Raw genomic sequence first — 12,558 nt, 5'->3', positions numbered from 1 at the left:
CAACATTATTTAAAAGCTACAAATAAAATAGGCAGTTTCTATTATAATAATTAGGCATACAGCCCTACACTACTAATGCTACGACTACTACCACCTTCTAGGCATACTACTACCACCTACTACTGCTACTACTACCACCTACTACTACCACCTACTACTGCTACTACTACCACCTACTACTGCTACTACTACCACCTACTACTGCTACTACTACCACCTACTACTACCACCTACTACTGCTACTACTACCACCTACTACTGCTACTACTACCACCTACTACTGCTACTACTACCACCTACTACTGCTACTACTACCACCTACTACTACCACCTACTACTGCTACTACTACCACCTACTGCTGCTACTACTACCACCTACTACTACCACCTACTACTGCTACTACTACCACCTACTACTGCTACTACTACCACCTAATACTGCTACTACTACCACCTACTACTACCACCTACTACTGCTACTACTACCACCTACTACTGCTACTACTACCACCTCTACTACCACCTACTACTACCACCTACTACTGCTACTACTACCACCTACTACTGCTACTACTACCACCTCTACTACCACCTACTACTACCACCTACTACTGCTACTACTACCACCTTCTAGGCATACTACTACCACCTACTACTGCTACTACTACCACCTACTACTACCACCTACTACTGCTACTACTACCACCTACTACTGCTACTACTACCACCTAATACTGCTACTACTACCACCTCTACTACCACCTACTACTGCTACTACTACCACCTCTACTACCACCTACTACTACCACCTACTACTGCTACTACTACCACCACCTACTACTGCCTACTACTGCTACTACTAACACTTACTACTGATACTACTAAGACCTACTACCGCTACTACTAAGACCTACTACCGCTACTACTACCACCTACTACCACCTACTACTAACACTTACTACTGCTACTACTAACACCTACTACCGCTACTACTACCACCTACTACTGCTACAACTAACACTTACTTCTGCTACTACTACCACCTACTACTGCTACAACTACCACCTACTACCACCTACTACTAACACTTACTACTGCTACTACTAACACCTACTACCGCTACTACTACCACCTACTACTGCTACAACTAACACTTACTTCTGCTACTACTAACACCTACTACCGCTACTACTACCACCTACTACCACCTACTACTGCTACTACTACCACCTACTACTAACACTTACTACTGCTACTACTAACACCTACTACCGCTACTACTACCACCTACTACTGCTACAACTAACACTTACTTCTGCTACTACTAACACCTACTACCGCTACTACTACCACCTACTACTGCTACAACTAACACCTACTACCGCTACTACTACCACCTACTACTGCTACAACTAACACCTACTACGGCTACTACTACCACCTACTACTGCTACAACTAACACCTACTACTGCTACTACTACCACTACTACTACTACTACTGCCACTACCAGTGGTGGTCAGTGATGTTTAAGAGGAGGGAGGACATTTTTTTTTGATGAGCATGGCTTTATTTCTATTACAGCATATTGAATGACTCTTATTCATATTCCATTCACCCAGTTCAATGTAACAGTGATAGGTTTAGGCTACTACATGATACCAAATTTACCCTATACCCCTCACGAGGTTACTACAACCTATCCTCTGAGTTTACAACGTAGGTGCACACAGGTCGAGAGACACATTTGAGGTGAAAGACAGTGACATTCAATACCGCTTTGCACACTCTTGCCTGCATCTAGCAGCAAATTCAGGGGGAGCCCCAACCAGGACTCGAGCCCGGGTTCAGCGACTCAACCCAGGAGGCATTGGCTTAAAGATAGTAGTGTTAAGTAAAATACTTTAAAGTACTACTTAAGTCGTTTTTTTGGGGTATCTGTACTTTACTATTTATAGTTTTGACAACTTTAACTTCATTGCATTCCTAAAGAAAATAATGTACTTTTTACTCCATACATTTTCCCTGGCACCCACGAGTACTCGTTACATTTTGAACGCTTAGCAGAACAAAACAATTGTCCAATTCATGTATTTATCAAGAGATCATCTCTGGTTATCCCTGCTGCCTATGATCTGGCGGACTCACTAAACACACATGCTTCATTTGTAAATTATATCTGAGTGTTGGAGTGTACCCCGGGCTATTCGTGATTTAAAAAACAAGAAAATGGTGCCGTCTGGTTTGCTTAAGTATATTTTAGCAATTACAGTGCCTTGCGAAAGTATTCGGCCCCCTTGAACTTTGCGACCTTTTGCCACATTTCAGGCTTCAAACATAAAGATATAAAACTGTATTTTTTTGTGAAGAATCAACAACAAGTGGGACACAATCATGAAGTGGAACGACATTTATTGGATATTTCAAACTTTTTTAACAATTTCAAAAACTGAAAAATTGGGCGTGCAAAATTATTATGCCCCTTTACTTTCAGTGCAGCAAACTTTCTCCAGAAGTTCAGTGAGGATCTCTGAATGATCCAATGTTGACCTAAATGACTAATGATGATAAATACAATCCACCTGTGTGTAATCAAGTCTCCGTATGAATGCACCTGCACTGTGATAGTCTCAGAGGTCCGTTAAAAGCGCAGAGAGCATCATGAAGAACAAGGAACACACCAGGCAGGTCCGAGATACTGTTGTGAAGACGTTTAAAGCTGGATTTGGATACAAAAAGATTTCCCAAGCTTTAAACATCCCAAGGAGCACTGTGCAAGCGATAATATTGAAATGGAAGGAGTATCAGACCACTGCAAATCTACCAAGACCTGGCCGTCCCTCTAAACTTTCAGCTCATACAAGGAGAAGACTGATCAGAGATGCAGCCATGAGGCCCATGATCACTGTGGATGAACTGCAGAGATCTACAGCTGAGGTGGGAGACTCTGTCCATAGGACAACAATCAGTCGTATATTGCACACATCTGGCCTTTATGGAAGAGTGGCAAGAAGAAAGCCATTTCTTAAAGATATCCATAAAAAGTGTCTTTTAAAGTTTGTCACAAGCCACCTGGGAGACACACCAAACATGTGGAAGAAGGTGCTCTGGTCAGATGTTGCCAAAAAGTTCAATTTTGGTTTCAATGCAAAACGTTATGTTTGGCGTAAAAGCAACACAGCTCATCACTCTGAACACACCATCCCCACTGTCAAACATGGTGGTGGCAGCATCATGGTTTGGGCCTGCTTTTCTTCAGCAGGGACAGGGAAGATGGTTAAAATTGATGGGAAGATGGATGGAGCCAAATACAGGACCATTCTGGAAGAAAACCTGATGGAGTCTGCAAAAGACCTGAGACTGGGACGGAGATTTGTCTTCCAACAAGACAATGATCCAAAACATAAAGCAAAATCTACAATGGAATGGTTCAAAATAAACATATCCAGGTGTTAGAATGGCCAAGTCAAAGTCCAGACCTGAATCCAATCGAGAATCTGTGGAAAGAACTGAAAACTGCTGTTCACAAATGCTCTCCATCCAACCTCACTGAGCTCGAGCTGTTTTGCAAGGAGGAATGGGAAAAATGTCAGTCTCTCGATGTGCAAAACTGATAGAGACATACCCCAAGCGACTTACAGCTGTAATCGCAGCAAAAGGTGGCGCTACAAAGTATTAACTTAAGGGGGCTGAATAATTTTGCACTCCCAATTTTTCTGTTTATGATTTGTTAAAAAAGTTTGAAATATCCAATAAATGTCGTTCCACTTCATGATTGTGTCCCACTTGTTGTTGATTCTTCACAAAAAAATACAGTTTTATATCTTTATGTTTGAAGCCTGAAATGTGGCAAAAGGTCGCAAAGTTCAAGGGGGCCGAATACTTTCGCAAGGCACTGTACATTTACTTTTGATACTTAAGTATGTTTAAAACCAAATACTTTTAGGCTTTTACTCAAATAGTATTTGACTGGATTACTTTTACTTTTGAGTTATTTCCTATTAAGGTATCTTTACTTTTACTCAAGTACGACAGTATGACATTTGGGTACTTTTTCCACCACTGCTTAAAGAAGCACTCCAGCTATTTTTGAACTTTTCCTGTTGAAAAACAAAATCCCACATATAAGTATAGAAATGTGTTTTGACCAAAATTGTGTTTTTCAGACACAACTGAAAACCATTTAAGTATTTGGCCTGGTGGTGTCCTCTGATGTCATCGGCATCCTCCTCTCTTGCTTGCGGGAACAATAGAAGAGCTATAGAGAACAAAAGAGGAAGGTCCATGTCATAAGGACACCTGGACCACCTATTGAGATGTGCCTTTTGTTAAATAAATCAGATGATAAATGAGGTGAAAAGGAGACTGGAGTATGACCTTAAGGTCCCTATCATAATATTGACAACGATAACAATTACATAGTTTTGTGACCATTAACAAAACTCATCCTCAATAATTAACATCATCATCCTCCTGCATATTCCATGTTTCAGATTAAATAAAATAGCTGAAATATCACTGGAACATAATACGATTATGTACAATGGATGCGTTTAAACAGGCAGCCAATTTCTGATATATATTTTTTTTTACCACTAATTGATCTTTTGACCAATCACATCAGATATTTTCACATCGGATATTTTTCAGAGCTGATCTGATTGGTCAAAAGACCAATTAGTACAAGAAGATCAGAATTGGGCTGCCTGTCTAAACGCTGCTAATGTGTGCAGTCTGGGTCCTCCAAAAAGACAGTCTCAACACCAGCCTCCATTGTTTCTGGTAATTTCTTAACAGGGGATATTATTGTGTTGTTGTGTTCTATTTAAGTTCTATTTAAGTACTATATTTAAAATAGTGCCTATACTTCATAATACATTTAACCATCATCCCTGTTTCCGAATGAGGCTGTGGCAACCTATATCTGTGGTGGTATTTCCATTGCGCAAGAAACATACCCACGGGACTACGGTGATATGTGTAACCTTAGTAAGTGTACAGTGGGGATGTGACGAGCACGTGGGGTAGGGGACAGGAGGAGACTGCATTTATGGAGTTATCAACAAAGCATCACTGAGGGCTTGCGCAGGGTTGTTAACCAATGATGTTTGTATACATCATTGGGTGGAACAAGTGAGGACACCGCAGGGGAAATGTGGGTTGGGTCTCACCATAGCCGGACATGGAGACTATGACGTCATGGCAGGGACTCCCTAAAAGCAGCTGTTGAAGAGTGTCACGTCGTCAGCCTCGTAGTATCAAAAGCGTGTGATTCTTTTCCGAATGAAAGCGCACGTAGACACCGGCAGCGGAGTATATACACGGATACTTTAGTTTTCACTTTTGCAAGGATTCTATGCACTTATTTAAGAAGAGTGCGTTCACGATGAATGTAAGTAACACAATACCTTTGTCTTGTTTTATAGAAGCCATTTATTAGTATATAAAACTATACTGAATGAAAATGTTATTGTTTCAGAATTTTATCCAGTGTTCCATACGTATTGCAGCTAGTGCCAACTTTATCATAGTAACCCTATTACTGTTATTTTCATGGTCGATTTGTTGAGTGAATCAACAGAAATCCTAGTTTGTAAGAATAGGCTGGAATAATAGGTCTATAATGAAGTTATTGATAGGCCTAAACTTTCTTGTTATTCTGTCTGGTTTCTTATTGTGAGATTATTTTGTATGTAATAAATGCAAAACCAAATGAACCTGTTGTGTGCATGAAACAACAGTTCTATACATCTGAAAAGTATTTTGTCACCATAGAATTGGGACAGGAGGCCTCTAGAATCATAGAACAATAGCCTATTTTAAATTGTCATAACATTCCCATAATTTTTGCAATGGTCTAGTTAGCCTATAGATCTCAACATGCTCAATACAGTATGTGCAAACTTCACACATATTGAACAAAAAGACTCACGCCACACCATGAAGAGTTTGTTTTAATGACTTGCTCTAATCTGTTACCTAGGTGGGAACATATCCTTTAGGGGTCAGCACCCATGCTGTGGCCCTACTGAGGAAGCTAAATTTTCAGAGAATGGAGGGGCAATTTTGTGACTGTGTGATTCGACAACATCTGAACCCGGTGAAACTCTATCTGGCCCACAAAAATGTCCTGTCAGCTTCTAGTCCCGTCTTGGCTTCCCTTCTCCCCAGTAAAGGTGCACTGCTGGACTTGCAGTTTCCATCCCTTTCAACTGAAATTCTGGGGTCTCTTTTGGAATTTATCTACACTGGGACACTACCCCCACCAGATCAGGATGAATCTATTCTCTCTGCTGCTACTTATCTGAAAATGGATGAACTACAGAAGGCTTTAATAAGAAGGAGCACACTGAACACATCATCTGAGTCTGACTGCACTGTTGCAGGTCAAATAATCTATCTATTAATTATTTAAATTGTGTAAGAATAATATCACATTGTGTTCTAATTTCTAAAATCATATATTCTTTCTAATTTCTATATTCATTCTTTCAGCAGATATAAAACCCAACCTAAAGAGGAAATGCTCAGATCAGCAGCAAAACAAGAAGAATGAACATTCTCCATCGCAGTGTAGCTCAACCCCTCTAAGTTGTGAAGTCGTCCCCGTCATATGCCATGTCAGCACAACTGGAAAGCCTTCTCTATTGTCAGAATCCAGACCTGAAAGCAGAAAATTGAACAGTGAGTCTGACGTGACCATAAAGGAAGCAGGAGGCAGTGAACGAAAGGTGACACTTGGTCATGGACACAATTTAAAGCACTATGGATTACAAACAGATGATAATTATGAGGCAGCTTTATATGAGTCACAACCAAAACAAAGCAAGATTTTATCTGGCAGTGCATGCTCCAATGTTCAGGATCTGCCCATGGCTGCCCCAGAGGATGCAGCATATTACACAGGAAGGCGTCAAAGGGAGTTGGATGAAAAATCTGTATTACAAAGTTCTGGGAATGCCATCCTGACACATACTGCTGTATGTTCAGAAATTGGTGAGGAGGATGATACTGAAAAAAACACAAATCAGGAATTTACATCTCACTTCAATACTTCAAGTCATTACTCCAGGATTCAAAGTTGTCCTCACTTAGATACAACTTTCAAATGTAGTGATAACGAAGGGGTAACTACAATAGATCAGTTAGAGTCAAACAAAGAGAAAGGTTCTAAATGCCACCCCACACGGCAATTTGAAAATATTTCAGATGCTGATGAGTACACCCCTGATAATGCCATAGAAAACACCCCTAAGGGTAAATTAAAGGATTTATGGAGTTCAATGATCACCAGTGGATATTGTCCCCATGACGACGAAACAAAATGCTTTCAGAGTGCTTCTAGATTAAATCTATGGACTGAGGCAACGAGCTACTCTACACTAAACCCCAAAATATCTGAGGAGGTAACATCAAACGAGAGCAGATGTGATATCAAGGGCAGTAACACTAACACCAACGAAATGGAAACATATCAAGGACAAGTTCGCTATCACTATCTTGCAAGGGAAAAACATCACCCTGTACAATCCAGTGACTCGGACGACGATGGTCTGTATAGTGCCATGGCTAACTCTGACCTCCGAGGAGGCCTTGGCATAAATGTCAAAGCCAGCACCTCAGATTTCGTTTTACTGGACATTTCAGCCAAACATCCCTTGGCAGGGTACCCTGACTCCAATGGGAGTGTGGGTGTGCCTGCAACTGCCTCTGTCCAGCCTTACCAGTGCACTATGTGTGATAGGGCCTTCAGCCAGCGAGGCTCCCTCAACAGACACATGCGCTCCCACCTGGGAGTTAGGCCCTACTCCTGCCCCCAGTGTCCCATGACCTTCTCCAGACAGTACCGGGTCACTGAGCACATGCGCGTCCACCAACGGGGCTGCGAGGACCTTCAGAGGACAGGCCCCACCTGATGGCAACAACAATCAAAGCAATGGAGCTTCAGCTGAAAATCCTACACAACTTTGGAATTAGGTCAGGGCTACGGCTTGTTCAACCCTATCAAGATCAGTTTGTGAGATAGAGTTGATCAGGGTTCAAGCCACTTGTGAACTGTATCCAAAAACCTTTGGGAAAGCGCTTTTGGTATGATAGTCTGTGCTACCAGCCATTTGATGAAAAGGAAATGCTTTCAGATGTTCTCTGTCACTTCAAAAACAATTTGAGAAAGCACCTTTTGGCATTAGTTTGTCATTTGATGAAGTGAAAATGAATCATCAAGATGGATTTGTCTTATACCCTATTTCAAGTGGCCTTATATTCATGGGTTGCACATTTCGTCACAATATTGTTTTGAACGTTAGTTTTAGGTCAGATGCCCAGCTGAACATTCTACTCAATGCAGTCTCAATGGGTGTTGAGAAAGATTTTGTCTAAAGTGCATTACATTGGCTTGGAAACATGATGACATTTCAAAAGGAGGCAAATAATTAGCAGGGCAGACCTTTGTCATCATTGTGATGTCTTCAGATTGACTTTAGATACAGTATAACTTTAGGTAGCTAGCTAAGATTGAGGGGAGAGCACTGACATTCTAGCCAGCTAACATTAGCATTCCTAGCTACAGTGCCTTCAGAAAGTATTCACACCACTTTACTTTTTCAAAATTTTGTTGTGTTTAGCCTGATTTTAAAATGGATAAAATTTAGATTTTTTTGTCACTGGCCTACACACAAAACCTACTAATGTCAAAGTGGAATGATGTTTTTCAAGTTTATAAAAATTAAACATGAAAAGCTGAAATGTCTTGAGTTAATAAGCATTCAACTCTTTTGTTATGGCAAGCCTAAATAAGTTCATGAGTAAACATTTGCTTAACAAGTCACATAATAAGTTGCATGCATTCACTTTTTGTGGAATAACATTGTTTAACATGACTTTTGAATGACTACCTCATCTCTGTACCTCACACATACAAATATCTTTAAGGTCAATCAGTTGATTGCATCCTTCCAACTCAGTTACCGGAGAGGAAGGAAACCTCTCAGGAATTTCACCATGAGGCCAATGGTGATTTTAAAACTGTGTGTGTGCGTTCGTGCGGGTAGAAAACTAACCCTACTTGTAGAGAAACACCAATGCTATCCTCCTATCTTTCATGTTGATGGAACGGTCCATAACTCTGTCATGCAGTACACACTGTTAAGATGGCACCGACAGAGATGGCACCGACAGAGATGGTTGCCTCACTTCGCGTTCTTAGGAAACTATGCAGTATTTTTTTTATTTTTATGTATTACTGTATTTCTTACATTGTTACCTCAGGAAATCTTAAGTCTTATGACATACAGCCGGGAAGAACTATTGGATATAACTTACCAACATTACGACCAGGAATAGGACTTTCCCAAAGTGGATCCTCTGTTCAGACCACCACCCAGGACAATGGATCCGATCCCAGTAGGCGACCCAAAACAGCGCCGCAGAAGGAGCGCTCTTCTGGTCAGGCTCCGTAGACAGGCACATCGCTCACCGCTCCCAAGTATACTACTCCCGAGTATACTACAACATTCGAGCAAGGGTTGCCTTCCAGAGAGACATCAGAGATTGTAACATTCTCTTTTTCACGGAAACATGTCTCACTTGGGATATGTTATCAGAGTCGGTACAGCCACCCGGTTTCTTCACGCATCGTGCCGAAAGAAACAAACATCTCTGTTAAGAAGAAGGGCGGGGGTGTATGCCTTATGATCACCAAGTTGTGGTGTAATCATAACAACATACAGGAACTCAAGTCCTTTTGCTCACCTGACCTAGAATTCCTTACAATCAAATGCCGACCCCATTATCTACCAAGAGAATTCTCTTTGATTATAATCACAGCCGTGTATACACCACTCCAAGCAGACATCACGACGGCCCTGAAAGAACTTCACTGTGTATGTATGTAAGTATGTAAACTGGAAACCATATATCCTGAGGCTAAATTTATTGTAGCTGGGGATTTTATCAAAGCTAATCTGAAAACAAGGCTCCTGTAGGGGGTGCGTACTGGCGGCAGAGAAGTCAGGCGCAGGATAGCAAAAACTGATTTACAACGGCACTGTTTAATAAACAAAAGCACCGTAAACAGAACAATAAATCAATGGGTAAACAAAACACGTTACACACCAGCATAACGTGCACAAGCACTACAATAAACAATTCCGGACAAGGACATGGGGGGGGAACAGAGGGTTAAATACACAACATGTAATGATGGAATTGAAACCAGGTGTGTGGAAAGACAAGACAAAACAAATAGAAAATGAAAGGTGGATCGGCGATGGCTAGAGGACCGGTGACGTCGTCTGCCGAACGCCGCCCGAACGAAGAGAGGGACCGACTTCGGCGGAAGTCGTGACAGCTCCCTAAATTTTATCAGCATATCGAATGCGCGACTCTAGCTGGCAGCATTCTGGATCATTGCTACTCTAACTTCCGCGATGCATACAAATCCGTCCCCCGTCCTCTTTTCGGCAAATCTGACCACGACTCCATTTTTTTGATCCCAGCCTATAGACAGAAACTAAAACAGGAAATGCTCGTGCTCAGGTCTGTTCAACGCTGGCCTGACCAATTGGATTCCACGCTTCAAGATTGCTTTGATCACGTGGACTGGGATATGTTCCGGATAGCCTCAGACAACATTGATGTATACGCTGACTCAGTGAGTGAGTTTATTAGCAATCGGTGATGTTGTACTCATGGTGACTATTAAAACCTTCCCTAACCAGAAACCGTGAATTGATGGCAGTATTTGCGGAAAACTGAAAGTGCAAACCACTGCTTTTAATTATGGCAAACCGACTGGAAACATGACCGAATACAAACAATGTAGCTATTCCCGCCAAGGCAATCAAACAAGCTGAGCGTCAGTATAGAGACAAAGTAGTCGCAATTCAACGGCTCAAACACGAGACGTATGTGGCAGGGTCTACAGTAAATCACAGATTACAAAAAGAAAACCAGGGACAAAGACGTCCTGCTCCCAGACAAATTAAACAACTTCTTTGCTCACTTTGAGGACAATACAGTGCCACTGACACGGCCAGCTTCCAAAACATGTGCTCTCCTTCACCATGGCCAACGTGAGTAAAACATTTAAACGTGTTAACCCTCACAAGGCTGCCGGCCCAGACGGCATCTCTAGCCGCGTCCTCGGAACATATGCAGACGAGCTGGCTGGTGTGTTTACGGACATATTCAATCAATCCTTATCCCAGTCTGCTGTGCCCACATGCTTCAAGAGGGCCACCATTGTTCCTTTTCCCAAGACAGCTAAGGTAACTGAGCTAAATGACTATCTGTCATCATGAAGTGCTTTGAGAGACTAGTCAAGGATCAAATCACCTCCACCCTACCTGACACCCTAGACCCACTCCAATTTGCTTACCGTTACAATAGGTCCACAGACACAATCACACTGCACACTGCCCTAACCCATCTGGACAAGAGGAATACCTATGTAAGAATGTCACTCTTTTCAACTAGACGGCATCAGATAGATGGGCTACACATACAGAGACAGAGGGGCACTGTTTCGCTTGCTCGGATGCGTTCCTTCAGCCTCTTGCAAATTGAACGAAAATGATGAAGCACAGGAGAGACAAAAGATAAATTATAAAAATAAATGAAAATCTTGGTACATTTTTTGGGGAAGCCTGGTTTCCCTTGGCATCCATGAATACACCTGACATGAGTGAAAAGTAATGATATTTGAGACCATCAAGATAATCAAAACATTTTTCTAGTGGACATTTGTATGCACTGAACTGACTGGATTACTCATAAAAATTGTCTTGAGCATCAAGTGATTTTTCAGTTATGAGTAAACTAGCCAACAATGTTCTCCGGTTGTCACTAATTACCACAGCCACAAAGTAAAAATTGGCTATCGTAAACATTTATGTGGTAGTAATTGTAGGTTTTATTGGTTTCTCGCAGTCATAGACTGAATTGTACACCAATTTACAATCATAACATCGATCAAATATAATTTTCAAATAGTAAAATCCTAATCTAGCAAAACATTTAATATAGTGGTCGTAATTATGGCCAGCTGGTCAAATAGAGGTCACAATTATGACCAAATGATTGTACGGTAGTCAGAAAAATAACTCATATGGTCATGTTCTTCAAAATGAGCGGACCAAGGCGCAGCGTGCATTGAGTTCCACATCTTTTTAATACAAATTGAAACTAGAAACAAAACAACACCACTTACAAAGGCTGTGAAGTCGTAGTGCCCAAACACACTAACGCAAACAATATCCCACAACCCAAGTGGGAACAATAGAGAACTTAAATATGATCCCCCAATTAGAGACAATGATAATCAGCTGCCTCTAATTGGGAACCATACCAAGCACACCAACATAGAAATAGAAAAAACTAGAACACCCCCCTAGTCACGCCTTGACCTGCAATACCACAGAGAACCAAGGGCTCTCTATAATCAGGGTGTGACACATATTCAGTAAAAAAAAAACTAAAAAAAAAACATACGTTTTCAACCAGTTGCAACCAGAATAAGACGTCAAAAGACGTCAAAAAAATACATCATATTGAAGTCTTT

At 41.3% G+C, this 12,558-nt stretch overlaps 1 protein-coding gene across 1 annotated transcript; it reads left to right on the top strand.

Annotated features, from left to right (window-relative positions):
- Positions 1-4,998: 4,998 nt before the first annotated feature.
- LOC110499399 (uncharacterized) lies at positions 4,999-8,744 on the top strand. The gene is made up of 3 exons (XM_021576524.3): positions 4,999-5,391; positions 5,983-6,385; positions 6,498-8,744. Exons 1-3 carry the CDS (start codon positions 5,356-5,358, stop codon positions 7,913-7,915), a joined length of 1,857 nt encoding a protein of 618 aa, XP_021432199.3. The 5' UTR covers positions 4,999-5,355; the 3' UTR covers positions 7,916-8,744.
- Positions 8,745-12,558: the final 3,814 nt, after the last annotated feature.

The sequence above is a fragment of the Oncorhynchus mykiss genome, chromosome 20, assembly GCF_057628025.1.
Source record: "Oncorhynchus mykiss isolate SJ-2025 chromosome 20, ASM5762802v1, whole genome shotgun sequence".
NCBI lineage: Eukaryota > Metazoa > Chordata > Actinopteri > Salmoniformes > Salmonidae > Oncorhynchus > Oncorhynchus mykiss.
This window is presented reverse-complemented; position numbering and strand designations above follow the sequence as displayed.